The following is a 27,794-nucleotide window of genomic DNA, read 5'->3' as shown; positions in this document are numbered from 1 at the left end:
TTTGCTGGGCTCCGGAGCTTGGGTGGGTGCTCTGCAGGGAGTGTCTTCTGTATCTGGCTGCCTTTGTGTGTGTGTGTGTGTGTGTGTGTGTGTGTGTGTGTGTGTTGTGGGCCTTGTAGATGCTCGTAGCTGCAGGTGCTTGTTTCACAGTGGAGAAATTGGCATCCTGGGAGATCTGCTTTCATATTGGACGTTTTTGGTGTCAGGACAAGTAAAAAGTCCTGTTTTGGGACTGGGAGAGCTGGGTGAAAAGTTGCTGCTTCCTGGGAGCGAGCTCTTCCTGAGTGTGGGGCAGAGCAAGGTCCCTGTGGTGGCTCCAGGCACCAGAATTCACCAGGAGGTTGGCAGCACCTTCCATGCGAATTGCTGGGAGCCCTGTAAAGCTGTCCTGGCCGCGTAAGGGAAGCCAGCTCAGGCTTTCTTCACCAAAGCTCAGAGCAGAAGCAGAGGGAGGGCCTGGTGGGGAGCGGGAGGGATGTGGCCCTGGCCTTGAGACCCTGGAGCCCACCCAGGAAGTCACTGGGGGCACTGAGTCCTGCCCAGTCTGCACATGTTGGGTGTGAGCTGCACCTGAGATGGCCGCCCTGCAGGAGTGGGACATGTTCTGTTTGCCACAAAGCAGCTCTTTGCTGCCCCTCAGAGCGGGGACGCAGCGTGGGCTCCTGGCCTGCCAGCCTAAAGACTGACTTATAAGGAACGCCTTTGCCTCTGCCTGTTCCCCTGACACATGCCTCCTAGGATCCTTTGATAACTTAAGAGCATGGTAACATCTGCACTTTGGGATCTAAACATACTGCAGCCCCAATACCGCCCCACCTCCTCCCTCCGCAGCCCCAACTCTGCCCCAGCTCCTCCCTCCGCAGCCCCAACACCACCCCGCCTCCTCCCTCCACAGCCCCAACCCTGCCCCACCTCCTCCCTGTGTCCACCCCTAGTGGCCACATGCAGCACAGAAGTGGGGCCCACTCGCTTTTGACTTCTGACGGTCAATGGAATAAGGAGATGCCGTCTGCTCCTGTGCTGTGTGCAGCTTTGCGAAGTCTGTGTATCTCAGGGATTCTGCTTTCCTCGTGTTCTCAGGGGGCTTCATGTCTCCAAAACATTAACTCCCCTGTTCTGGGTGACGGAGGGAGCAGGCCTCTGAATATGCGTGGCTGGGTCATGGGGGTCAGGGCCGTGCAGAGGTTCTCAGCTGCTTCTCCAGGCGACCGTGGGCAGAACAGCTGCTCGGTGAGTGTGGGCCCCTCCTGGAGAGAGGAGGAATTGAGGGCTGTCGGTGGGGGAGCTGGGGTTTCTCCAGCAGCTTCGTCGCCTCTTTCCTGGAGGGAGGCAGCCGCAGGCCTGCTTCTGTTGCTGTTTAGAGGTGGCTGTGAGAAGCAGGCCTGGGGAGGGCCGGCTCCCCGGGCGGCATGGAGGGTGCAGGGAAAGCATGGGGCGCGTACAGAGACCCACTGCCAAGCGCCTGTGACCCAAGCTCACTGCTAAGGTGTGGCCACACCAATGATGGCTGTCGGCTGGGGCCCATTGGCCGGTGGTGAGGCTGCCTCCCCAGCCACTGTGTTTGCCAGGTTCTGTGAGCGGCTGGCGCCAAAGCTCAGGTGCTTTCTCAGATCTGTGCATTGAGGACTTTACAGACTAGCTGGTGGTGGCGGTGGCAGCCTGCAGCACTTGGGGTTTTGCCCATGAGTGTGACGCAGGTCAGTGTGGCCAGGTGTGTGCCTTCCTGCAGGCTTGTCCCATAGGACATACGAATCCACTTTCTCAGCATGCCCCAGACCTAATTCCTAAGAAATCAGCCTCAGACACCTTGGAAAGAACTAGAGTGGGTGGGCAGCGTCCTCTTAGGAAAAGGAAGGGCACACTCACGGGGACTGTGGTGATGAACAGCAAGGGAGTCGCACCCTGGGAGCTGAGCCGAGAGACCAGTTAAGACCCTTCTGTGTTCCAGTGACCGGGCAGGTGTGGGATCCAGTTAGTCCGTTGTTACAGATGTCACCCACCTCTCTAGGATCAAACACCAGCCGAGGGAGAAGTTAAGTCCTGAAGAGAGGCTTCTTGGATGTGCTGAATGGAAGGGAAGGGAGGTGCCTCAAAGGAGAGCTTCAGAGGCCCATGTCTCCCTGGTGACCCTTCTTCCCCAAGTCAGAGCCTTGCCTCTGCAGTTTCACCCCATGACCTAGAAAACCCCAGAACCCGCAGGGTAGCTGGAGGAGGATTCAGAGATGTCTGGCCCCTGATTTCCATCCACAGGAGGGCACTGGTCAGGCAGAGGAGGCAGCTTCTGTGCCCCCGACTCTTGGTGCTTGGGGTCTTGTCTTCCCTGCCCCTGCCTCCTGCCTCTTTTAAAAGACACAGAACGTGAGTTGTGTTAGACGCCAGCTGAGTGTTCTGTAACGGGTCAGATGAGTGCAGGGTGTGCTTATTACGAGGAGGCTGAGGTGGAAACAGCCGAGCTCTCACACCGTGTCTTGTTAGTGCTCTGTGTTGATGCCTTTAGATGCCTCCAGCCCAGTCCCTGTTGTGGTGCTGCAAGGCTGGTACGCTCCTCGAAGCACCATGGCATGAGATGGAGGTTCCTAGAAGCAAGAAGAAAGGTACAGTACTGACCAGTTGGCCTTGATTTACTGATGTGTTTTAAACTGTGTCTGCCATTTTATATCTGCACTGTTTGGAGGAGGGACGGGGAAGGTGGAATTGAATTACAGACACGTGTATTTAACAGAGACCTGTCCTGTGTGAGCCAGGTCACCGGTGCTAAGCTGTGCCACCGCATTCATGTGTGGTACGAGGTCTGGGGAGGCCCAGGAGAGGTGCCTGGAGTGAGTGGATGCTTGGTGGAGGCCCAGGCTTAGCAGACTTGAGGGGCTGGTAACGAGGTGTTTAAATGGTCTCACAGTCACTGCTGAGAGGTGAGGTGGGCGGCACCAATGCTCCCAGCACCGCTGTGCTTTCCCCACACACAGACCTTCTTTTCTGCTCTGTCAGCTGTCAGGTGGACGCAGGGGGTTCCGTAACATTAGGTGAGGACCTGGCTTTGGAGGACACCATGGCATGAAATCTCTCCTCCCTCTCTCCCTTGCCCGCCTCACAGAGAAGCAGGGCCCTGAGCGGAAGAGGATTAAGAAGGAGCCTGTCACCCGGAAGGCCGGGCTGCTGTTTGGCATGGGGCTGTCTGGAATCCGAGCCGGCTACCCGCTCTCCGAGCGCCAGCAGGTGGCCCTTCTCATGCAGATGACGGCCGAGGAGTCTGCCAACAGCCCAGGTGAGCCCAGCCTGTGGGTGGTCCCTGGCGCAGGGAAGGGACTCTGCCTGGTCGCAGCCTCATGGCTGTGGTGAGGACAAGCCCTGTGCAAAGGGATCTTGTGATGGTGGCCTGGGCTCTTGAGGATGGGACAAAGCAGGACCACTCCACAGTAATGCCCACCTGTCCCCTCCTTGGCCTGCAGTGGACACAACACCAAAGCACCCCTCCCAGTCTACAGTGTGTCAGAAGGGAACACCCAACTCTGCCTCAAAAACCAAAGATAAAGTGAACAAGAGAAACGAGCGTGGAGAGACCCGCCTGCACCGAGCCGCCATCCGCGGGGACGCCCGGCGCATCAAAGAGCTCATCAGCGAGGGGGCGGACGTCAACGTCAAGGACTTCGCAGGTGGGCGCCCGGTGCCTGGCAGAGGCCAGAGAGTCCCACGGGAGCCCTGAGCCTCCCCCCAACCCCCCACTGGAGCCCCGAGCCTCCCCCCAACCCCCCACTGGAGCCCCGAGCCTCCCCCCAACCCCCCACTGGAGCCCCGAGCCTCCCCCCAACCCCCCACTGGAGCCCCGAGCCTCCCCCCAACCCCCCACTGGAGCCTTGAGCCTCCCCCCAACCCCCCACTGGAGCCCTGAGCCTCCCATCGGGTTGGATGGGCTGTGGCCTCGTGGGGTGCGCATCTGCTCTGCAGGGCCCGGGGTGTTCACAGCCACGCTCACTCCCGTGGGGTTCCCTGTTGCTGAGAAGAAATCATTGTTTCTTGGAAAGTATTTCAAAGTAGACTTGTTTGCTGGGTTTTATTGTTATTTTTATTTTTAGACAGGGTCTCGCTCTGTTGCTCAGGCTGGAGTGCAGTGGCGTGATCACGACTCACTGAAGCTTTGAACTCCTGGGCTCGAGCGATGTTCCCAACTCAGCCTTCCGAGTGCAGGCACACGCCACCACGCCTGGCTAATTTTTTTATTTTTTGTGGAGACGGGGTCTTACAAGTTGCCCAGACTGGTTTGAACTCATGGCCTCAAGCAGTCCTCACGCCTTGGCTTCCCAAAGTGCTGGGATTATAGCTGTGAGCCCCCATGCCTGGCCTCTCTGTAAGAACTGAGAAATTTTAAATTTTACTCCCGCTGTGTTCCATAAACCTCACTTCCAGGCCCGTGGAGGGGCCTGTCCCTGGTGTGTCTAGCACATGGCTGCATTCTCCAGCAGAGGGCGCCTCTGAGCCGGGAGCCGCTGGGTCCACACCCTGGACTGGACTCCCTCACTTCACAGGGCTGAGTCCTGGGGCTTGCCTGGGCGCCGGGCAGAACTGAGCGAGCCTCCCCAGACCTGATACGGCCCAGGGGCTTAAGAGCTCCGCGATTAGAGTTTAATATTCCCTTTCTTTATATAAAATACCCCCATCAAACTATGAGTGGTCCACATATCGCAGGACTGTTGACAGTGTAAGGGGAACAGATGAGCGAAATCATGTGTGTAGAATCCTTCTAGATTTTTCCCACTGCCCTGGTTTATAGCTGTCTGACACAAACCTAATTTAGCACCTTTTTTTTTTTAAGCATTTTTCTAAGAGAGACTTCTCCAGAGCACTGCCGTGTGCTTCTGTGGGGCTGAGCTCTGTTCCACGGATGTGTGTGGCCACGCCATCCGATGGTGGGCCCCAAGCTCCCCAGGCAGGAGCTGCCTGCCCGGGGTGGCCTTCATCGTGCAGCCCGAGCCTGGGCGCCCCTGGAGCTCCTGCTGTAGCAGCTCTTCAGCTTTCAGGAGGCTCTCGGGCTTGGTTTCCCTGTTTCCGACACGGGAGGTTTCCCCTCCATGTTTTGCAAAGGCACATAAGCCTCCAGATCGGTGAGGATGAGGCTGCTGTTTACTACACTGTGTGTTCACTGATTTCCTACCCTTTTAGGGTGATTGCTGCAGATTAGCCCTGCAGGTTGTTAGTCTGTAGGGTTAACAAGCTAGATATGGATTGTGCTAACAAGAGGTGCCACAGTAAAGAGAATTTAGGGGTTCTCTGGGCCAGCACCTGCTTCCCTAAACTGCAGCCCTCACTACACGGCAGCTCCCCACCTGGCTTATCCCCGCTCTTTAGCACATCCTCAAGGCGCTGCCTCCAGAGACAGGAGGGAAGTTCCGAGGATTAAATAACGTACATCCTGAGTGTCTGTTTCCAGGCTGGACGGCGCTGCATGAGGCCTGTAACCGGGGCTACTACGACGTCGCGAAGCAGCTGCTGGCTGCAGGTGCGGAGGTGAACACCAAGGGCCTGGATGACGACACGCCTTTGCACGACGCTGCCAACAACGGGCACTACAAGGTTGGCATCCCCCCGTCCTTCACACATCCGGCCTGTCCTGGCATCTGGGTGGTTCTGTAGCTTTGTGTCCCCGTAGCTAGCCGGTTCCATGGTGTGGGGCACAGGCAAGCGAGTTTTCGCCTTGCCCACCCTGAAGGCCGAGGTGTGCCCTCTGCCCCCAGCTTTCCCCTCCTGGGTCAGCCTGGACGGCCTCTGACAGGTTTCCCAGCAAGTGCCGTCTATGAAAAGGCTCGTATCCGTTAGCCGTGTAGGTCTGGTTGGATTTGAGCAGGTGAAGGATTACACCAAGTGGAAGGAGGCCTGCAGGAGTTGCTGCCGGTCCCTGTCACCACTGTGGGGCTGTTAGATCTGCAAGGCAGACCCACCCTCGTCTGGAATGAGGTAACACCAAGAGGTGTGGCCGGTGCACAGGACCATAGACTCAAGATTTAGAAAGTGGCCATTGTGGCCGGCCCAGGAGCAGTGGGCACTGAGAGGTCTCAGCCTCTGTGGGGGCCGAGAGAGGTTGTGGTGTGCCTGACAGCCCCGTCCTGCCGGAAAGCAGGGGTGCTGCCTGGAGATGGGGTGGGTCTCACCGATGTCTTCACCAGAGCTCCGTGGAGAGCCCCTGGTTGCAGGCAGGACAGCAAGGCTGGGGGGTCACACGGGGCCACATCTGCTGGTGCCCGTTGTGCTCCTCTGCAGCAAACCCCGCCTGGCCATTGCGGGAGGTCCTGGGGCCCACAGCACCTCGGCCTTAAAGAGCACAGTTGAGAAACGGCTTGTTCCTGTGGGGTGGGGGTGGACTGAAGACTGAGACGAGCAGGGAACTCAGAACGCTGAGTCCATATTTGATGTTATGACCGTTACACTTCTGGGTAAGATAATGAATGGCATTATGGTTTATACTGTTGCTTTTTTATGGGCTCTTCCAGAGACGTGAACTGGAAAAGGCTCTGCAGTGTCTGGGATTCGCTCAGTGCTGCGGGGGAGGGCAGGTGTGAGGGGAATGGCGCTGGAGGGTGATGGGGCTGGGGCATCCGATGCAGCTTTATACTTCTGTAATGACCACTTTTAAACTTTTTATTATGAAAAATGTCAAGGACCCTGGAATTATGGCGAGGTAGGCAGGATAATGGCCCCAAGATGCGTGTGTTGTGACCCCCAGACCTTGTGAGTGCCTCACATGGGGAGATCGTCCTAGGTCATCCTGCAGGCCCAGGGCAGCCCCATGGGCCCTTAAAGCTTGAGAGCCTTTCCTGCTGAGTCTGAGAGATGCCAGAAGCAGGAGAGGTTAGAACCCAAGGAGGGCCACACCTGCGCTGCTGGCCTTAGAGGAGGGCCGAGGAGTGTGGTGGCCCCTAGCAGCTGGGACTGGGGACCTCCGTCCCAGCCCTGCAAGAAACTGAATTCTGCCAGCAGCCCCCATGATGGCGGAAGGAAGGACCCTGCCTTGCCAGCACCTTGACCTCTGACCTCCACAGTTGTAAGCCTGAGGTTTTGTGTAGTCACCATAGAAAACTCACACACACAAGAACTCTGTGCTGATTCAACAATAGAACATGTCACACACGAACTGGAAACTGATTCTGTGGGCGACACAAGTCTATAGTAAACGTTATGACAGATTCTTTGAATGCTCTAATCTCAGACTGGACTGAAGTTGGGATTAAATTTAATTTGTACTTGAGTTCAGTGCATTGCTGTTCTGGGCATAGGAAATCCAGGTTGCTGGTGATGAACAGCTGGACAGAGCTGTGCAAGTGTCACCATGGTTGTCTCTGTCATTCATGTGACCACCCTTACCCTTGTAAAATCAAGCAGGGGAGAGATGATTTTCTAATGTAAATGAAAATAAAAAATAAAGCAGCTTGCAGAAACTTGGTCTTTGTTTCCTCTGTTCTGTCCCCCCACCCCTTCCACAACACTCTTCTCCCTAACCTCTTGCCTGAGCCCTCCACGGCCACTCCGGCACCACTCTGCTGAGGAGCTCACTGTTGGCGGGAGGGGAGAGCCTTCGTGAGAAGATTCCTGGGAAGTCGTCTACTCGCGGCAACGGAGAAATGGTGGCAAAAAATCCAAAGGAGGCAGAGCCCTTCTGAAGGAGAGCGCAGGAGGGGTGCGGGAGCCCCCGCGGCTGCAGCCCGTCCCACAGAGGAGCCACGGCCTCGCCCGCCGCACCCAGAGCCTCGCCAGGCAGTCCCTGTGTGCTCGGCTCCCACACCCTCAGACCGCGAGGGGCTGCTCTTGGGTCGAACCGCAGGGTTCTCGGAAGGGGCTGCCGTGTTACGCGGAACGGTAGAGGAGTTGGGCTTCTCCAGCAGTCCCTGACGCGGGTATTACTGTCTTGTAGGTGGTGAAGCTGCTGCTGCGGTACGGAGGGAACCCGCAGCAGAGCAACAGGAAAGGCGAGACGCCGCTGAAAGTGGCCAACTCCCCCACGATGGTGAACCTCCTGTTAGGCAAAGGCACTTACACTTCCAGCGAGGAGAGCTCGACGGGTAAGTCACGGCCACCTGAGCTGCCTGTTCTTTTATGCAGGGATGGTAGGAGCTGCCCTGTGGTGTTTGCACAGTGTTGCCCCTCTGATCAGCTCCTCCTTGGATGCTGGGGGCTTACAGGACCTTCTGGACTGCGGGACACCCCGCCCAGGTGTGTCACTGCCGAGAAGCCTGCAGTCTGACTTCTGAGATGCCAGCCCTGTCTATGAGCTGAGCTCTGTCTGGTTTCCTCCTGCCTGTGGCTGGTGTCCATGAGTCAAGCAAAGTGTCTCTGCAGAGGCAGGGTGGGAGCCTCGCCACAGGGCACATCTGCAGAGCCTCCCTCCTCTGCCATTCTGGGGAGACCTGTTTTGAGCCTGCCTGTGACCTCTCGCTTCCTGCCTCCGACAGAGAGCTCAGAAGAGGAAGACGCACCGTCCTTCGCACCTTCCAGTTCAGTCGACGGCAACAACACGGACTCCGAGTTTGAAAAAGGCCTCAAGCACAAGGCCAAGAACCCGGAGCCACAGAAGGCCACGGCCCCCGTCAAGGACGAGTATGAGTTTGACGAGGACGACGAGCAGGACAGGGTTCCTCCGGTGGACGACAAGCACCTGTTGAAAAAGGACTACAGAAAAGAAACGAAATCCAGTAGTTTTATCTCTATACCCAAAATGGAGGTTAAAAGTTACACTAAAAATAACACGATCGCACCAAAGAAAGCGTCCCATCGTATCCTGTCAGACACGTCGGACGAGGAGGACGCGAGTGTCACCGTGGGGACAGGAGAGAAGCTGAGACTCTCGGCACACACGATACTGCCTGGTAGTAAGACACGAGAGCCTTCTAGTGCCAAGCAGCAGAAGGAAAAAAATAAAGTAAAAAAGAAGCGAAAGAAAGAAACGAAAGGCAGAGAGGTTCGCTTCGGAAAGCGGAACGACAAGTTCTGCTCCTCGGAGTCGGAGAGTGAGTCCTCAGAGAGTGGGGAGGACGACAGGGACTCCCTGGGCAGCTCCGGCTGCCTCAAGGGGTCCCCGCTGGTGCTGAAGGACCCCTCCCTGTTCAGCTCCCTCTCCGCCTCCTCCACCTCGTCTCACGGGAGCTCTGCCGCCCAGAAGCAGAACCCCAGCCACACAGACCAGCACACCAAGCACTGGCGGACAGACAATTGGAAAACCATTTCTTCCCCGGCCTGGTCAGAGGTCAGTTCTTTATCAGACTCCACAAGGACGAGACTGACAAGCGAGTCTGACTACTCCTCTGAGGGCTCCAGTGTGGAATCGCTGAAGCCAGTGAGGAAGAGGCAGGAGCACAGGAAACGAGCCTCCCTGTCGGAGAAGAAGAGCCCTTTCCTGTCCAGCGCGGAGGGTGCTGTCCCCAAACTGGACAAGGAGGGGAAAGTTGTCAAAAAACACAAAACAAAACACAAACACAAAAACAAGGAGAAGGGACAGTGTTCCATCAGCCAAGAGCTGAAGTTGAAAAGTTTTACTTACGAATATGAGGACTCCAAGCAGAAGTCAGATAAGGCTATACTTTTAGAGAATGATCTTTCCACTGAAAACAAGCTAAAAGTGTTAAAGCATGATCGCGACCACTTTAAAAAAGAAGAGAAACTTAGCAAAATGAAATTAGAAGAAAAAGAATGGCTGTTTAAAGATGAAAAATCCCTGAAGAGAATCAAAGACACGAGCAAAGACCTCAGCAGGTCCTTCCGAGAAGAGAAAGAGCGTTCGAATAAAGCAGAGAAGGAGAAATCGCTGAAGGAAAAGTCTCCGAAAGAAGAAAAACTGAGACTGTACAAAGAGGACAGAAAGAAGAAGCCAAAAGACCGGCCCTCAAAATTAGAGAAGAAGAATGACTTAAAAGAGGACAGAATTTCAAAAGAGAAGGAGAAGATTTTTAAAGAAGATAAAGAAAAACTCAAAAAAGAAAAGGTTTATAGGGAAGATTCTGCTTTTGATGAATATTGTAACAAAAATCAGTTTCTGGAGAATGAAGACACCAAATTTAGCCTTTCTGACGATCAGCGAGATCGGTGGTTTTCTGACTTGTCCGATTCATCCTTTGATTTCAAAGGGGAGGACAGCTGGGACTCGCCAGTGACAGACTACAGGGACATGAAGAGCGACTCTGTGGCCAAGCTCATCTTGGAGACGGTGAAGGAGGACAGCAAGGAGAGGAGGCGGGACAGCCGGGCCCGGGAGAAGCGAGACTACAGAGAGCCCTTCTTCCGAAAGAAGGACAGGGACTATTTGGATAAAAACTCTGAGAAGAGGAAAGAGCAGACTGAAAAGCATAAAAGTGTCCCTGCCTACCTTTCGGAAAAGGACAAGAAGAGGAGAGAGTCCGCAGAGGCCGGGCGGGACAGAAAGGACGCCCTGGAGAGCTGCAAGGAGCGCAGGGACAGCAGGGCCAAGCCCGAGGAGGCGCACCGGGAGGAGCTGAAGGAGTGTGGCTGCGAGAGTGGCTTTAAGGACAAGTCCGACTGCGACTTTGGGAAGGGCCTGGAGCCGTGGGAACGGCACCACCCAGCACGAGAGAAGGAGAAGAAGGATGGCCCCGATAAGGAGAAGAAAGAGAAGACAAAACCAGAAAGATACAAAGAGAAGTCCAGTGACAAGGACAAAAGTGAGAAATCGATCCTGGAAAAATGTCAGAAGGACAAAGAATTTGATAAGTGTTTTAAAGAGAAAAAAGATACCAAGGAAAAACATAAAGACACACATGGCAAAGACAAAGAAAGGAAGGCGTCTCTCGACCAAGGAAAAGAGAAGAAGGAGAAGGCTTTCCCTGGGATCATCTCGGAAGACTTCTCTGAAAAAAAAGATGACAAGAAAGGCAAAGAGAAAAGCTGGTACATCGCAGACATCTTCACAGACGAGAGTGAGGACGACAGAGACAGCTGCATGGGGAGCGGGTTCAAGATGGGAGAGGCCATCGACTTGCCGAGGACGGACGGCATCCAGGAGAAGGAGGAAGGGCGGGAGGCCTATGCCTCCGACAGACACAGGAAGTCTGCTGACAAGCAGCACCCTGAGAGGCAGAAGGACAAGGAGCCCAGAGACAGGAGAAAGGACCGAGGGGCCGCCGACGGGGGGAGAGACAAAAAAGAGAAAGTCTTTGAAAAGCACAAGGAGAAGAAGGATAAAGAGTCCACAGAAAAGTATAAGGACAGGAAGGACAGAGCCTCAGTGGACTCCACGCAAGACAAGAAAAATAAACAGAAGCTCCCCGAGAAGGCTGAAAAGAAGCATGCTGCCGAAGACAAGGCTAGAAGCAAACACAAAGAGAAGTCGGACAAAGAGCATTCCAAGGAGAGGAAGTCCGCGAGAAGCGCCGACGCGGAAAAAAGCCTGCTGGAAAAGTTGGAAGAAGAGGCTCTCCACGAGTACAGAGAAGACTCCAATGATAAAATCAGTGAGGTCTCCTCTGACAGCTTCACGGACCGAGGGCAGGAGCCGGGGCTGACTGCCTTCCTGGAGGTCTCTTTCACGGAGCCACCTGGAGAGGATAAGCCGAGGGAGAGCGCCTGCCTCCCTGAGAAGCTGAAAGAGAAGGAGAGGCACAGACATTCCTCATCTTCGTCCAAGAAGAGCCACGAGCGAGAGCGAGCCAAGAAAGAGAAGGCCGAGAAGAAAGAGAAGGGCGAAGATTACAAGGAGGGCGGTAGCAGGAAGGACTCTGGCCAGTACGAAAAGGACTTCCTGGAGGCGGATGCCTACGGACTTTCTTACAACATGAAAGCTGACATAGAAGACGAGCTAGATAAAACCATTGAATTGTTTTCTACCGAAAAGAAAGATAAAAATGATTCCGAGAGAGAACCTTCCAAGAAAATAGAAAAGGAACTAAAGCCTTATGGATCTAGTGCCATCAACATCCTAAAAGAGAAGAAGAAGAGAGAGAAACACAGGGAGAAATGGAGAGACGAGAAGGAGAGGCACCGGGACAGGCATGCCGACGGGCTGCTGCGGCATCACAGGGACGAGCAGAAGCCCGCCACCAGGGACAAGGACAGCCCGCCCCGCGCGCTCAAAGACAAGTCCAGGGACGAGGGCCCGAGGCTCAGCGACGCCAAACTGAAGGAGAAATTCAAGGACAGTGCAGAGAAAGAAAAGGGCGACCCAGTGAAGATGAGCAACGGGAACGATAAGGTAGCGCCGTCCAAAGACCCAGGCAAGAAAGACGCCAGGCCCAGGGAGAAGCTCCTGGGGGACGGCGACCTGATGATGACCAGCTTCGAGAGGATGCTCTCCCAGAAGGACCTGGAGATCGAGGAGCGCCACAAGCGGCACAAGGAGAGGATGAAGCAAATGGAGAAGCTGAGGCACCGGTCCGGAGACCCCAAGCTCAAGGAGAAGGCGAAGCCGGCAGAGGACGGGCGGAAGAAGGGTCTGGACATTCCTGCTAAGAAACCACCGGGACTGGACCCTCCATTTAAAGACAAAAAGCTCAAAGAGTCGACTCCTATTCCATCTGCCGTGGAAAATAAGCTACACCCAGGATCAGGTGCAGACTCCAAAGACTGGCTGGCAGGCCCTCACATGAAAGAGGTCCTGCCTGCGTCTCCCAGGCCTGACCAGAGCCGGCCCACTGGCGTGCCCACCCCTACGTCGGTGCTGTCCTGCCCCAGCTACGAGGAGGTGATGCACACGCCCAGGACCCCGTCCTGCAGCGCTGATGACTACGCGGACCTCGTGTTCGACTGCGCCGACTCCCAGCACTCCACGCCCGTGCCCACCGCTCCCACCAGCGCCTGCTCCCCCTCCTTTTTCGACAGGTTCTCCGTGGCTTCAAGTGGGCTTTCAGAAAACGCCAGCCAAGCTCCTGCCAGGCCTCTGTCCACAAATCTTTACCGCTCGGTCTCTGCCGACATTAGGAGGACCCCCGAGGAAGAATTCAGCATCGGAGACAAGCTCTTCAGGCAGCAGAGCGTTCCTGCAGCCTCCAGCTACGACTCTCCCGTGCCACACTCGATGGAAGACAGGGCGCCCCTGCCCCCGGTTCCCACGGAGAAGTTTGCCTGCTTGTCCCCAGGGTACTACTCCCCAGACTATGGCCTCCCGTCGCCCAAAGTCGACGCTTTGCACTGCCCGCCGGCTGCCGTTGTCACTGTCACCCCGTCTCCAGAGGGCGTCTTCTCAAGTTTACAAGCAAAACCTTCCCCCTCCCCCAGAGCTGAGCTACTGGTTCCTTCCCTCGAAGGGGCCCTTCCCCCGGATCTGGACACCACCGAGGATCAGCAGGCGACGGCCGCCATCATCCCCCCGGAACCCAGCTACCTGGAGCCGCTGGACGAGGGTCCGTTCAGCGCCGTCATCACCGAGGAGCCTGTTGAGTGGGCCCACCCCTCCGAGCAGGCGCTTGCCTCTAGCCTGATCGGGAGCACCTCTGAAAACCCTGTCAGCTGGCCTGTGTCTCCACAGAGATTCCCCGAGTCCCCTAAACATTTCTGCCCCACGGACCCCCTCCACTCTGCCGCCCCAGGGCCCTTCAGCGCCTCAGAGGCGCCGTACCCTGCCCCTCCCGCCTCTCCTGCCCCATACACCCTGCCCGTCGCTGAGCCAGGACTGGAGGACATCAAAGACGGAGTGGAAGCCGTCCCCGCCGCCATCTCCACCTCAGAGGCGGCTCCCTACGCCCCTCCCTCCGGGCTGGAGTCCTTCTTCAGCAACTGCAAGTCACTTCCGGAAGCTCCGCTGGACGTGGCCCCTGAGCCCGCCTGTGTGGCCACTGTGGCTCAGGTGGAGGCTCTGGGGCCCCTGGAAAATAGCTTCCTAGACAGCAGCCACAGCCTGTCCAACCTCGGCCAGGTGGAGCCGGTGCCCTGGACAGACGCCTTCGCCGGCCCCGAGGACGACCTGGACCTGGGGCCCTTCTCCCTGCCGGAGCTTCCCCTGCAGACGAAAGACGCCGCAGATGTTGAAACAGAACCCGTAGAAGAAAGTCTTGCTCCTCCAGAAAAGATCCCTCCAGGGGCCCCTGTGGTCGTAAACGGTGGGGATGTTTCCCCCGTAGTGGCTGAGGAGCAGCCGGCACTGCCTCCTGACCAGGCCTCCACCCAGCTCCCTGCAGACCTCGAGCCTGAGCCCTCAGAGGAGCCAAAGCTGGACGTGGCTCTAGAAGCTACGGTGGAGGCAGAGACTGTGCCGGAAGAGAGGGCCCATGGGGATCTGGACTCCAGCATGGAGCCCGCGCCCATTCCCCCTGAACAGCGCCCACTGGGGAGCGGAGACCAGGGGGCCGAGGCTGAAGGCCCCCCCGCCGCGTCCCTCTGTGCCCCCGACGGCCCCCCCGTGGACACTGTGGCACAAGCTCAGGTTGCAGACAGTCCCGGCCCCGAGGACAGCACCGAGGCCTCCCGTGCTGCCGCCCCAGCTGAAGGCCCTCCTGGCGGCACCCAGCCAGAAGCCACAGAACCAGAACCAAAACCCACGGCCGAAGCCCCAAAGGCCCCCAGAGTGGAGGAGATCCCTCAGCGCATGACCAGGAACCGGGCGCAGATGCTCGCGAACCAGAGCAAGCAGGGCCCGCCCCCCTCCGAGAAGGAGTGCGCCCCCACCCCTGCCCCGGTCACCAGGGCCAAGGCCCGCGGCTCCGAGGAGGACGACGCCCAGGCCCAGCATCCGCGCAAACGCCGCTTTCAGCGCTCCACCCAGCAGCTGCAGCAGCAGCTGAACACGTCCACGCAGCAGACGCGGGAGGTGATCCAGCAGACGCTGGCTGCCATCGTGGACGCCATCAAGCTGGACGCCATCGAGCCCTACCACAGTGACAGGGCCAACCCCTACTTCGAATACCTGCAGATCAGGAAGAAGATCGAGGAGAAACGCAAGATCCTGTGCTGCATCACGCCGCAGGCGCCCCAGTGCTACGCCGAGTACGTCACCTACACGGGCTCCTACCTCCTGGACGGCAAGCCGCTCAGCAAGCTCCACATCCCCGTGGTGAGTGTGGGGCCCGGGAGAGCCACTGCGTTCTCTCTCTGGGATGCGTCCGGGGCCCCCTAGTCACGGGTTCCTCCAGCCCATCTTGTCCCACTCCTGGCCCTTGACCTTTCTCGACCTTCGCCCACCTGAGTAGACACAGCCCCATTTCTACTGTGAAGGCAAAAGCCGGAAGCTGCCCAGCTGTTCTGCAGACCCAAGGTCCTTCCTCCAGCTGGTCCGTGCCAGGCCTTTGTCTCCTGACCTCCCCCTCACCCTGGGTGCACCCTAGTCCCACTCGTGTGGGGCTCCCCCTTCACGCTGCTCACTCTCCACTCCCCGTCCACCGGGACGGCCTCAGGAGAGCCACCCGCTCTGTCTCCTGCCCCGCCTCCTTCTCCCTTGGACCTGCGTGGGTTCCCTGAGCCCCGATACCCACACGATGAGTCGCTTCCCCCACCTCCCTTGGGCTTGTGGGACGGCAGAGCTGCAGCTCCCTTGTGGCAGGTTGGTCCTCGGCCCCCAGCCTCACCTTGTTCCACCTGACGCTGTCAGCCCAGTTCCCCAGGCATCATCCCTGCCTCTGCAGGCTCAGGTGAAACATCTCGGAACCACTCCCACTCCCCTAGTTCCTTGTGCTACGTCTGGGCCCAAAATAGATCCCTCCAAATGGGGCCCTGCTCTGAGCACATTCCCATGAGGGCTGCCTGCCCTGTGCACCCTCTGCCCTGGGCCACAGGGCCTGACTGGGTTCCCACCTCCTCTTGCCCACCGGGGTCTTTCCCAGCAGGCACAGGGATTCCTCACAGTGGAGCCAGAGCCTGCCCGTCTGTCTTTGGTGATGGCCTGAGCTGTGCATGGCCTCCCCTGCCCATCTGTTCTCAGGCCCCCCCGTGGTCCATCCAGCCCCAGCATGTGGCGTTCTGGCCCTTCCCTGGAGTCTCCTCCCAGACCATGCAACTCCACTCACACTGTGCCTAGTGGACTGTGTGGTTGATGCAGCCGTCTCGCTTGAGTGTGTTGTGTTATGCCCAGAACAGGCTCTCCATCACCAACGGCCATTTCCTTCTGGGGATTCCTGGGCACTGAAACTCGCAGGTAGCGCGAGGTACAGCCAGGGGCCCTCCACACGCGTTGGCTCTGTGGGCCCAGGCCGCCTGAGAGCCCCTCACCGTGCTGGCCCTGACCTGGCTCAGCTACCCAGCATCCCCCGATGAGGATGACAGGTTCTCCTGAGCTTGCCCTGACGATGAGGCTGGGTCTGGGCTGCTGGCCGACATGTCAGGGACGTTGTGCAGGATCCAGGAGCGGGCGCCCTCGGACCCCACCCTGCCAAGCTCTGAGCTCTGTTCCCAGGGAGCATGAGGGGCTCTGCACCTGCGGTGACCTCAGCGGTCTTTCCCTTCTTGAGCCTGACCCCAGCCATCCCCGGGGAGGCTCATCCACAGGAGACAGGGACGGCAGTTGGGTCATGACATTCAGAAAAACCTGCCCCAGGATCTCTCCCCAGTAAGACTTTCTGATCTTCTGTACTTTTTGTTTTGGCTGTTGTTTTCTCTTGTTTTAATTGATCAAAACACTAGTCTGACTGCTGTAGAAAATTTGGAAAATACAGGGAAAAAAGCCACTAGAATCCTGCCAATCTGAGTAATCCTGGGAATGTTCTGTGTGCCTCCCGCCTGGTCTTTTGACTACCCCCCAGACCTAGACCCAGGCAGGCAGAGGCGCCAGGTGCTCCAGGTACAGCCTGAGGCCCAAGGCACAGCTCCTGCTGTAGCTGCCCGCCCTGGGGCTGAGCCGGAGGAAGGGGTGGTGCCCGGTCCTGGGCTGTGCATTAGTTTGAGCTCGCATCAGTCCCACCTTGGAGGTGGCCCACAGAAGCCCTGCCACCGACGGGCCCCATCTCAGCAGAAACCCCACATGCAGAACCCTCATTGGGGGGCTGGGCTGGTCGAGGCAGGGTGGATGTGGTGCTGAACAGAGTGAGGTCTGTGGAGTAGAGAGACTTAGCTAAATTTTTTAATCAATTTTTTTTTTTTTAAGACAAGAGTCTTGGTCTGTTGCCCAGGCTGGAGTGCAGTGGTATGATCTCGGCTCACTGCAAGCTCCACCTCCCCAGTTCAAGCAATTCTCCTGCCTCAGCCTCCTGAGTAGCTGGGATTACAGGCGCCCACCACCACACCCAGCTAATTTTTGTATTTTGTGTAGAGACGGGGTTTCACCATGTTGGTCAGGCTGGTCTCAAACTCCTGACCTTGTGATCCACCCACCTCAGCCTCCCAAAGTGCTGGGATTACAGGTGTGAGCCACTGCGCTCAGCCTAAATCATTAATTTTGAACTGATTTTAGATGGGCAGAAAAGTTCAAAAACAGCAGATAGGTTTATGCACCTGCTGCATGCCCAGCCTCCCCTGAATGTGCCTTAGGAGGCGTGGAGGTGACGAGACCCTGCCATGCGTCCACGCTGTGGCAGGCCCTCCTGTGCCGTCTCCTGGCTGGGAGCTTCTGGGCAGTGTCGGTCAGCAGTGTGGTCAGAGGCCCCAGGCCTGGCCTGCGATGATGGTTCTTAGGCAGGAGCCTATAGCTGTGAGGCGGGGCCTTTTGCTCCTGGTGTCATAGGTGACGTGACCTGGAGGCCTGGTCAGGCCCGTCCACCATGAGTTGAAGTCTCTCGCTCTGTGGTGTGTGTGTGTCTTGGAAGAGATGTGGACACTGTGTAAGCCTGTTTCTCTCAGGCCATTGTCCATGCGCGTCGCTGTCCACGGCTCTCGTCTGCAGCAGTTACTCCTGTGGCGCTGGGCCTGTCTTCCCTCTCCCGTGTTTGCTAACTGGAGCTCTGCTGTCAGGAGGAGCCGCCCTTTCTGCCTGCAGGTGCCCGGCGTCGCCAGCGTTGGTCTTGTGCCATGAGTCGCCCCAGCCTTGGCTGTCAGCTCTTCCTGGTCTCCCTCTTGTGCGTCCACCTGCCCATGTGCCCTGTGCGCTCCTGTTTCTGACTGGCCCGTCGATGTTCCAGCTGGTCTTGGCAACCCTCTCCGCCCTGCCATTACCGTGTGGGTCTACCTGTGGGGAACGGTGGCCCTGCCGTGACTGCTGTGGCCCCCTGAGCACACGGCCATGCTTTCTGGGTCTGCTTTGGAAACCTGACCGCCTGTGGGCCCGAGGTCTGCGCTGCACCGCGGGGCTCAGCCTGGCTCCCCGCTCCTGTGCGGCCCTTGTTTCTCCAAGAGTGTGAGGCCTCGTCCTGATGGTCTCTGCTGTCTTTATTTCCTCGTTCACTTCCAGCGTGCGTGTAGTTTCAGAATGACCGACCCATCTCTGTGAGAACCCTTCCGCTGGTGGGAGTGCAGTGCCTGCGCCTCCGGCCCACAGCCCCGCAGCCCCCCACCGGGACCTGGGCCAGTGCGCGCTTCCCTCCCCCGAGCCACTGCAAGACCACAGCCTCGGTTGTCAGCCTTCATATTCCGCTGTGCACGTTACACCCTGGTTGAAAGGCTGATCTGGGGTGCATGGGCCCTCCCTGTGAACACAGGAAGCTCAGCCTGCCCCCCGCCCCTCCTGCCGTCTCGCTGTATCTCCTCTGCACAGTAGGTGCTCATGCCTGTGTTTCAGGCCCTCCAGCACACGACAGCCCACACATACTGTCCCGTGCCTCTCCCTGCACTATCTCCTCACCACGTGGTGCCGTGCGGGGCACTGTGGAGGTGTCCGCTCTCCCGTGTCCAGCACATAGTGGTTTCTAGAAGCTTCCTGATGTGTCTGTGTTGCTGGGACTGGAGGAGGCCTCCAGGGCAGGCTCCTAGGAGTGGGGAGGCTGAGTCAGGACCCCCGTGAACTCCAGACTATCCTTCGTGCAGTTCCACAGCCCCAGCTGACCCCCCACTCACCTTTTGCCTGCAGATCGCACCCCCTCCCTCTCTGGCGGAGCCCCTGAAGGAGCTGTTCAGGCAGCAGGAGGCGGTCCGGGGAAAGCTGCGTCTCCAGCACAGTATCGAGCGGGTAAGTGGGCTGGCACAGGCAGGGGCACCACGGCCAGGGCTTCCATGGCGCAGGCCCCAGGGGCTGTCGTGTTGAGACAGTGGGGCCTGGAGCGTGGCTGTGTCCCAGCTCACTCCACTCCTCTCCTCCTCCAGGAGAAGCTGATCGTGTCCTGTGAGCAGGAGATTCTGCGGGTTCACTGCCGGGCGGCCAGGACCATCGCCAACCAGGCAGTGCCATTCAGCGCCTGCACGATGCTGCTGGACTCCGAGGTCTACAACATGCCCCTGGAAAGCCAGGTAGGGCCCGTCTGCATGCCAGGCCCATGAGTCCAAGTGCCGCACCTTGCCCCCTTCCCCTCCCCTTTATAGATTCTGCACTTTGACCAGGAGCTTCCCGGGTGCTCAGCGCCTTGCAGGGGCTACAGAGTCCTTTGCATGCCTCTGGCCTTGGGTGAGCCTCAGAAAGGAGCCAAGAAGGCTGGAGCAGAGAACAGACAGCTCCGCTCACGGGCAAGGCCCTCGGCCACTGGGCTGGGCCTCAGCAGCTCAGTCCCTCCGTAACACTTGTCCGTGCAGTTGGAGCACCTGCCTCTACCTACCTCTCACAGGTGTCAGGGCTGGCATTATTTTCTGTTTAAACTGCTGGGCTTGACCTGCAGCTCTCAGGCACCCCAGGGCTGCCACATTGAGGGCTTTCACAGCACAGGCCCCAGGGGCTGTCGTACGGGGACAGCAGGGACACTGGGTGGCTAAGGGGACACGCACACCCAGGTGTGCCGCTCATCTGGGCCAGGGCGGGCTGGACTCAGGGTCCCAGAACTACAGTCACTGTCCTGCCCATCTGCTGTGGGGCTCCCACCCGCCCCTGTAGCTCCCTTGCCTTTGACTTGCTGTATCCACTGGGACATAGGATGTGGGTGGCCAGGGCCCCGTGGCTCTCCCCAAGGCAGCTCTTCCGGTCTGCCTTCAAGCAGCCCCACGTGCCAGGGACTCCTGCCTCAGAAATCATCCTCCAGCCACCACTGACCTGTCCATGTGGGCCCCGTGGACCCCTGGCTCTCCCATTGCCTCGCCTGCATCAGCCCCTCCCTCCTCCCTGGGCCCCAGGCCCCACATCCTGCACAGTGGGACGTGCCTGGAACACATTCCCGCCTCGGTGTCCAGACCTCGCACCAAGAGCCCTCATAATATGTGCCCCCGCGTGATGCCACCCCAGCCCTGGGCACTCTGAGCAGCGCACTAGGCTTTGCTGTGTGGTGACAGCCAGGGGCTCCGAGATGTTTAGTTGAAAACATCTCTTTGTACATTAAAGATCTTCCTTTCTTTGGGGATGTATTTTATCAATGTTCCTCATATACACAATGACAAATTTTCTTTTCTTTTTTTTTTTTTTTTGTGACGGAGTCTCGCTCTGTTGCCAGGCTGGAGTGCAGTGGAACGATCTTGGCTCACTGCAACCTCTGGCTCCCGGGTTCAAGCAATTCTCTTGCCTCAGCCTCCTGAGTAGCAGGGATTACAGGCATGCGCTACCATGCCTGGCTGATTTTTTGTATTTTTAGTAGACACGGTGTGTCACCATGTCCAGGATGGTCTCGATCTCTTGACCTCATGATGCACCCGCCTCAGCCTCCCAAAGTGTGGGAGTTACAGGCGTGGGCCACCGCACCCAGCCAACAGATTTTCTTTAAAGAAAACATGAGTTGGACCAAATGATGCTTTGGGGGCTGGATGCTGGTAAGTTTGCATTCTCGCACCGCAGTTGAGAGGCTGTGACGGACAGGCAGTCAGGACAGCTCTGTACAGAACAAAAACGAGGAGGACCAGCTCGTGCCTCTAACACCTTCCCAGGAAGCATTACTTCCCCCTTTATTTCTCTAATGGGGTGTCCATCCCCTCAAGCATTTAGCCCTTGAGTTACAAACAATCTAGTTAACACTCTTTTATTTTAAAATATACAATTCAGTTACTATTGACTACAGTTACCCTGTTGTGCTGTCAAACAGTAGGTCTTATCCATGCTTTTTTTTTTTTTTTTTTTTTTGGTACCCATTAACCATTTCTACCTCCCTGCCAGCCCCCCACAACCCTTCCCAGCCTCTGGTAACCATCCTTCTACTCTGTGTCCATGAGCTCAATTGTTCTGATTTTTAGATCCCACAAGTGGGTGAGAACATGTGATGTTTGTCTTTCTATGCTTATTTCACTTAACGTCATGACCTCCAGTTCCATCCATGTGTTTGCAAATGACAGGATCGCATTCTTTTTTGTGGCTGAATAGTACTCTGTTGTGAATGTACCACGTTTTCTTTATCCATTCATCTGCTGATGGACACGAGCCTTAGCTATAGTAAACAGAGTTGCATTAAATATGGGAGTGCAGACACCATTTGAATGTACCGATTCCGAGTCTTCCTCCGTCACCCAGGCTGGGGAGCAGTGGCACAATCTCAGCTCACTGCAGCCACTGCCTTCTGGGTTCAAGTGATTCTCCTGCCTCAGCTTCCCGAGTAGCTGGGATTACAGGCGTGCAATATCACACCTGGCTAATTTTTGTATTTTTTAGTAGAGATGGGGTTTCACCATGTTGGCCAGGCTAGTCTGAAACTCTTGACCTCAGGTGATCTGCCCGCCTCAGCCTCCCAAAGTGCTGGGATTACAGGCGTGAGCCACTGCACCCGGCCCCCGATTCCTTTCTTTTGGGTCTATACCCGGCAGTGGGATTGCTGGATCCTTCGGTAGCTCAATGTTTAGTTTTTTGAGGAACCGCCAAACTGTTCTCCATAGCGGCTGTTTTAATTTACATTCCCACCAACGGGGTACGAGGGTTCCCTTTTCCCACATCCTCGCGAACATTTGTGATTGTCTTTTGTATAAAGGCCATTTTAACCGGGGTGAGACGATGTCTCATGGTGGTTTTGAGTTGCATTTCTCTGACGATCATGATGTTGAGGCTCCTTTTCAGATGCCTGTTGGCCACTGGTGTGTCTCCTTTGAGAAACGTCTATTCAGATCTTTGGCCCATTTTTTGATGGGATTATTAGATTTTTTCGTATTGAGTTAATTGCGTGACTTATATGTTCTGGTTCTGGATCTGTGTGAGATGAGCGGTTTGCAGGCATTTCCTCCCATTCTGTGGGTGTCTTTTCACCTTGTTGACTGTGTCGTTCGCTGTGCAGAAGCTTAACTTGATGTGATCCCATTTGTCCATTTTTGCTTTGGTTGCCTGTGCGTGGGGGCATTGCTTGAGAAATGTTTGACCAGGCCCGTGTCCTGGAGATTTTCCCCAGTGTTTTCTCGTAGTAGTTTCATAGTTTGAGGTCTTGGATTCCAGACTTTAATCCATTTTGGCTTGATGTTTATATGTGGCGAGAGCTAGGGGTCTGTTTTCACTCTTCTGCGACGCGTAGCCAGTTTTCCAGCACGGTTTACGGAAGAGACTGTCCTTTCCCTGTGATCGTTATTCTGTTCTTGGCACCTTTGTGGAAGGTGACTTCCCTGCAGGTGTGTGGGTTTCTGTCGGTGCTCCACATGTTCTGAGAAACAGACGGCATTGTCAGCTTCACCATGAACCCATGAAAAAGGGGAAGGGCCTGGACATTTTATCCGTGTCCACCCTCTGGGACACAGGACGGTGACATACCTAGAAAGTCTCTCCCAGGAGAAACCCCGTCTCTACTAGAAATACAAAATTAGCTGGGCGTGGTGGCTGCCTGTAATCCCAGCTACTCAGGAAGGTTGAAGCAGGAGAATCACTTGAACCCCGGAGGCGGAGGTTGCGGTGAGCCAAGATCGCACCATTGCACTCCAGCCTGGGCAACAAGCGAAACTGTCTCTAAAAAATAAAAAGTCTCTCCCAGGAGTTTGCAGTGGGCTGAGCTCTGACTGTCCCATGGGGGCAGGGCTGGGGACCAGCTCAGAGGTGGGGCCTGCAGCCACCCAGTGCCCAGGAGACAAAGGCCCAGCCGCCTCCATGTGCATTTTAGGGAAGTTGTTTAGGAAGATGGGCAGGGTGGCACCTGCCATGCCGTGAACGTGATTCAGTGTGTGGGCGGTGGACTTAGGCTCCCCCTTTGGTTTTTCCCTCGAGAAAGGTCACTGCAGCATCGCTCACACTGGCATGCCTTCCCGTAGCGGTCTCTGTGGCTCCCGATGAAACTCCCGCGTTTGGTTTCCACAGGGTGACGAGAACAAGTCAGTGCGCGACCGTTTCAACGCCCGCCAGTTCATCTCCTGGCTCCAGGACGTGGATGACAAGTATGACCGCATGAAGGTCGGTGTTGCGCGTCCCCCTCAGCTCTGCCTGGGGAGGCCGCTGCCCAGTTCTGTGATGGGAGGTGACAATTCCAGATTCTCTTAACCCGGCCGATGTTTTCAGGGAGGGGAGGTCCTGTCCCTGCGTGTGGCCTCCTCAGTCTTGCCTTCTGTCCCGGTGTGCAGGGAGCGGCTCCTATCGCCAGCTGAACAGGACCCTAGGCTGGATGGTCAGAACTCCTGGCACTGCCCTTTGAGCCCCTCTAAGGTCCCTGCATTCACCCTCCACTGCTCTGGAAGTGCTGGCCAGGGCAGCAGGCAGGGGCGGGGCAGGTGCCGGGAAGGGCAGCACACCCTCATCCCAGTCACTAGGGCTGCTCACCAGGACACCCTGGAGGATCCACCAGGAAGCAACGGAAAGCGGAAACTTGCCAAGTTACAGAACTTTAAAGCTTTGCGTCACCCTGTACAGTCACCAGCCAGGCCTGGGAGCAGGCGGCCCCGGCTACCTGCAGTATCAGGCTCCACACCACTCAGGTCATGCTACAGCTCTAAGTACGGTGCTGATGTGGGCGCAGATGAGAACCGCCAGCCCTACCTGCTGGGAGCCAGCACCTGGGGGCTTGTGCTGAGAAACTCAGGTCTGAGGTGGAACTGAGTGTGCATTTCCGGCCAGCCCTAAGATGACGGTGCAGGAAGTCACTCACACCACACCCTCCCCAGGCCACTAGCCCCTTCCTAACCAAAGCCGTGAGAAAAAACTGAAAGCTTCATAAAGACACACGGGAGATTTTCCTATAAGAAGATAGATAAATGTTTTGACTACATTAAAATGGGACTTTGGGCTGGGTGCAGTGGCTCACACCTGTAATCCCAGCACTTGGGGAGGCTGAGGCAGGTGGATCACCTGAGGTCAGGAGTTTGAGGCCAGCCTGGCCAACATCGTGAAACCCCGTCTCTACGAAAAATACAAAATTAGCCAGGCGTGGTGGCGCATGCCTGTAATCCCAGCTACTTGGGAGGCTGAGGCAGGAGAATCGCTTGAACCCAGGAGGCAGAGATTGCAGTGAGCTGAGATCATGCCATTGCACTCCAGCCTGGGCAACAAGGGCGAAACTCTGTCTTTAAAAAAAAAAAATTGGGACACAATATATTAAAAATGTCACGTAGGTTTAGCACCATCAGTGTAGAAAGAACCCTTACAAACTATTAAGAAAAATGGTACACAGAAAAATCATTTATATAAAGAGACATTCCACAAAGGAGATAAAATGACCAACCTTCATGAAAAGATACTCACTGTATCAGAAGCACAAATTAAGCAAGATCTCATTTAAAGGTAGCCTGCAGGGTTGGGGGGCAGTATCACTGCAGTGTTGGGAGAAGTGTCAACTAGTAGATTTTTATTAAGTAAACTGACGGTATCTATCAAATTTCAAAATGCTTTCACCACCTCCCCTAGCTGTTTCACTTTAGTCATTTAAAACTTGGGGATATGGCTGGGCGCGGTGGCTCACACCTGTAATCCCAGCACTTCGGGAGGCCGAGGTGGGCGGTTCACCTGAGGTCAGGAGTTCGAGACCAGCCTGGCCAACATGGTGAAACTTTGTCTCTACTAAAAATACAAAAATTAGCCGGGTGTGGTGGTACGTGCCTGTAATTCCGGGAGACTGAGGCATGAGAATCATTTGAACCCGGGAGACGGAGGTTGCAGTAAGCCAAGATTGCACCACTGCACTCCAGCCTGAGTGACAAAATTAAAAAAAAAAACCTTAGGGATATGTATAAAAATATTCACTGGAACAAAAATGGAAACTCAGAGGCCCATCAGTAATTCAGTGACTCATCAGAGTTTGTAACATCCAAAGGGTATTAGATGATTCCACGTAATGATTTACACTGGTGCTGATGTCTGAGCCAAGTAAAAGCTATAAGGCCCATTGAGGATTGTGAATCCATCCTGAGCTTCAAAAACAATTTAGTATATATATATATATTTATTGAGAAAAACTTAAGAGACTGACATTACCACACTGCGGCTGGCCAACGTCACAAAACCCCATCTCTACAAAAATCAGCTGGGCGTGGTAGCACTTGGAGTCCCAGCTACCCAGGAGGTTGAGGAGGGAGGGTCCCTTGAGCCCCAGAGGTCAAAGCTGCAGTGAGTCATGATTGTGCCACTGAACTCCAGCCTTGAGACCGTATCTAAAAAAACATTTTCTACACTGTTTCTTGTGACATACCAGTACTCCCTGGCCATGCTTCCATTTCTCCATTAGTTCCCAAAATATGTGCTACCCCAATCCAGTCCCCTTATGTGCACTTTTAAATGGCATAGTTTCTACTAGAAATACAAGTAAAAAACTATCACTGGCCATAAATAATTGTAAAATGGCAAAAGCAAAGCTGTTTGATTCTAATAAGCTGCAGTGGCTGCTGGCAATGAGCCCCAGGCTGACCCAGAGCAGGGCAGGGCCCCTGGGCCAGGGTGGAGGCGGCACAGACAGCAGTCATGGGGACAGACATCTAGCACAGATGGCACCACCACCACGTGTAATAACTAGATGCCAGGAGCGAGTACAGCTGGTCCTGGGTATGTGCCCCTGACAGTAGCACCACAGTGGGTAGAGGGTTCCAGGGGGCCTGGCCCATACCAGGGTAGGTTCACGGCCCTGTCATGCCCTTGGCCCTGCTGGCAGCTGAGGTCGGCAGAGTCTGGGGCTCTCCCTTCACTCCTCCTCCCCCCTCTCCCCACTGTGTGTCCCGCAGACTTGCCTCCTCATGCGGCAGCAGCACGAGGCCGCGGCCCTGAACGCAGTGCAGAGGATGGAGTGGCAGCTGAAGGTACAAGAACTGGACCCCGCCGGGCACAAGTCCCTGTGCGTGAACGAGGTGCCCTCCTTCTACGTGCCCATGGTCGATGTCAACGACGACTTTGTATTGTTGCCGGCGTGACACCGCGGGACGGCCGCAGGACACAGGCGAGGGCCGCACGGCTGCCCAGGGCTGCTGCTAAGCCCCAGGGGCGGAGGAGGGAGCGCCATGTCCACCCGGGCGGGGAGAGGCCCCGAGAGAGACTGCACTTGGCCACAGCGTCTCCATCCCTTCCAGACTGGTCCAGACGTCGGGGAGGTGAAACACGTCTCTTCTCTACCAGCCGCCGCGGCGAGGGCAAAGCCCCCAGAGCCTCACTGGCCCCGGCGGGATGAGGAGACCACATGCTGGGCGCGCACACATGGCAGCTTCTGTTTGAAAACGGTGACCTTCGGGCCCTTTTCTCCAGCAACTGCAGAGGCATTTCAGGAGTTGGAGAACGGAGTACATTTTTAAAATTTTTTGTTCCATTCTGATCAACTAAAGAAGATTAAGGTGTCCACCTCTCACAAACAGTGACCTCCAGGTCGGAGGGGCAGGAGCCCCATCCCAGCCATGGTTCTGTTGCCACAGAGCTGCGACGGCCTCAGACTGGGCTTCGGACCTGGTGCGGAGCCAGGCGGAGGGACACAGAGCCAGGACTCCCAGCCGTATTTTAATGGAGTCAAATCCGCGTGGTTTGTATCTTCTTTCCTTTAATCTTGGGCATTTTGTTTCTCTTTCTGAGAACATAACTTGAAACACTACAGAGCCAATAATCATATAAAAAGTGTATCCGTAAACGCTGTACAGTTTTATATACATTCACAATGTACTTTTGCTGCCTTCTAGATAATTTATTTTGCAACACATTACTGCACAGTTGTAAATAACTTATGTACTGTAACATCACTTTCAGTTATGTGTAAAGAAATAAATAAATTAATTAAAGTGCTCTTTGTACAGTGCGTCCCTCTCGTCCCTCTCAGGGAGAGGGGCTGTGTGTGGGACTGAGACAGTGTCGCCCCTCTCGACGACCTTCTTACTCGCAGGACAGACGTGGTGGCTCACGCCTGTAATCCCAGCACTGTGGGAGGCCAAGGCGGGAGCCTGAGACCAGCCTGCCCACCATGGCAAAATCCCATCTCTACTAAAAATACCAAAAATTAGCTGGGTGTGGTGGCGCGCGCCTGTAGTCCCAGCTACTCTGGAGGCTGAGGCAGGAGAATCGTTTGAACCCAGGAGGTAGAGGCTGCTTTGAGCTGAGATCATGCTACCGTACTCTACAACAGACTGTCTGAAAAGAAAACCTTTTTCCTACCAAATTTTTAGCTTTTAATTTTGAAACAAATTATATGTTCTCCTCCTCCTCTGCCTTTGCACAGACCAGGAATGCTGTGAAATTATTACTGCCTCCTGTAGGTGAAGGCAGCTCCTTGGGGGCAGGACCCTGTTCCTCACCACCGAATGCAGGTGCTTGTCCTGCACTTGGGGTGGACAGGCTCAGGGGAGCCTTTATCTTGCTGCAGGGCCGTGCAGCAAAGTAGAAGGGGCCAGCCCCGGGCCATCCATCCCCCAGGGCCTGTGAGAAGCTGGAGAGAAACAGGAGCATCACTCCCCACGGATCTGAGCACTGCAGCCGTGGACAGACCCCGTGGCCAGCTGCGCACGCCCCTGAGCTTCAGCTTGTGGCTGGATGGCTTGTGCCCCTGCCCACAGTTCCCTGGCAGCTGCAGCTTGCGAGGGTCTCCGCTTTGAGA

The 27,794-nt window shown here is 56.1% G+C and overlaps 1 protein-coding gene across 5 annotated transcripts in view; it reads left to right on the top strand.

Annotated features, from left to right (window-relative positions):
• Nucleotides 1-26,985, top strand: part of ANKRD11 (ankyrin repeat domain containing 11) — a 221,248-nt gene extending 194,263 nt beyond the window's left edge. For 4 of the 5 annotated variants that reach the window (XM_055232845.2, XM_055232844.2, XM_055232847.2 and 1 more), the window contains 9 exons: nt 3,092-3,262; nt 3,447-3,650; nt 5,423-5,565; nt 7,898-8,045; nt 8,436-14,974; nt 18,851-18,949; nt 19,084-19,227; nt 23,108-23,200; nt 25,951-26,985. In XM_055232845.2, coding sequence (XP_055088820.1) covers nt 3,092-3,262; nt 3,447-3,650; nt 5,423-5,565; nt 7,898-8,045; nt 8,436-14,974; nt 18,851-18,949; nt 19,084-19,227; nt 23,108-23,200; nt 25,951-26,136 — 7,727 coding nt within the window. In that variant the 3' untranslated portion in view covers nt 26,137-26,985. Of the gene's footprint in view, nt 1-2,497; nt 2,595-3,091; nt 3,263-3,446; nt 3,651-5,422; nt 5,566-7,897; nt 8,046-8,435; nt 14,975-18,850; nt 18,950-19,083; nt 19,228-23,107; nt 23,201-25,950 lie in introns of all 5 variants that reach the window. The other variant, XM_055232849.2, reaches the window with a different exon arrangement.
• The last annotated feature ends 809 nt before the right edge of the window (nt 26,986-27,794 follow it).

The sequence above is a fragment of the Symphalangus syndactylus genome, chromosome 11, assembly GCF_028878055.3.
Source record: "Symphalangus syndactylus isolate Jambi chromosome 11, NHGRI_mSymSyn1-v2.1_pri, whole genome shotgun sequence".
Lineage (NCBI taxonomy): Eukaryota > Metazoa > Chordata > Mammalia > Primates > Hylobatidae > Symphalangus > Symphalangus syndactylus.
The sequence above is the reverse complement of the archived record's forward strand: the minus strand, read 5'-3'. Positions and strand labels throughout refer to the sequence as shown.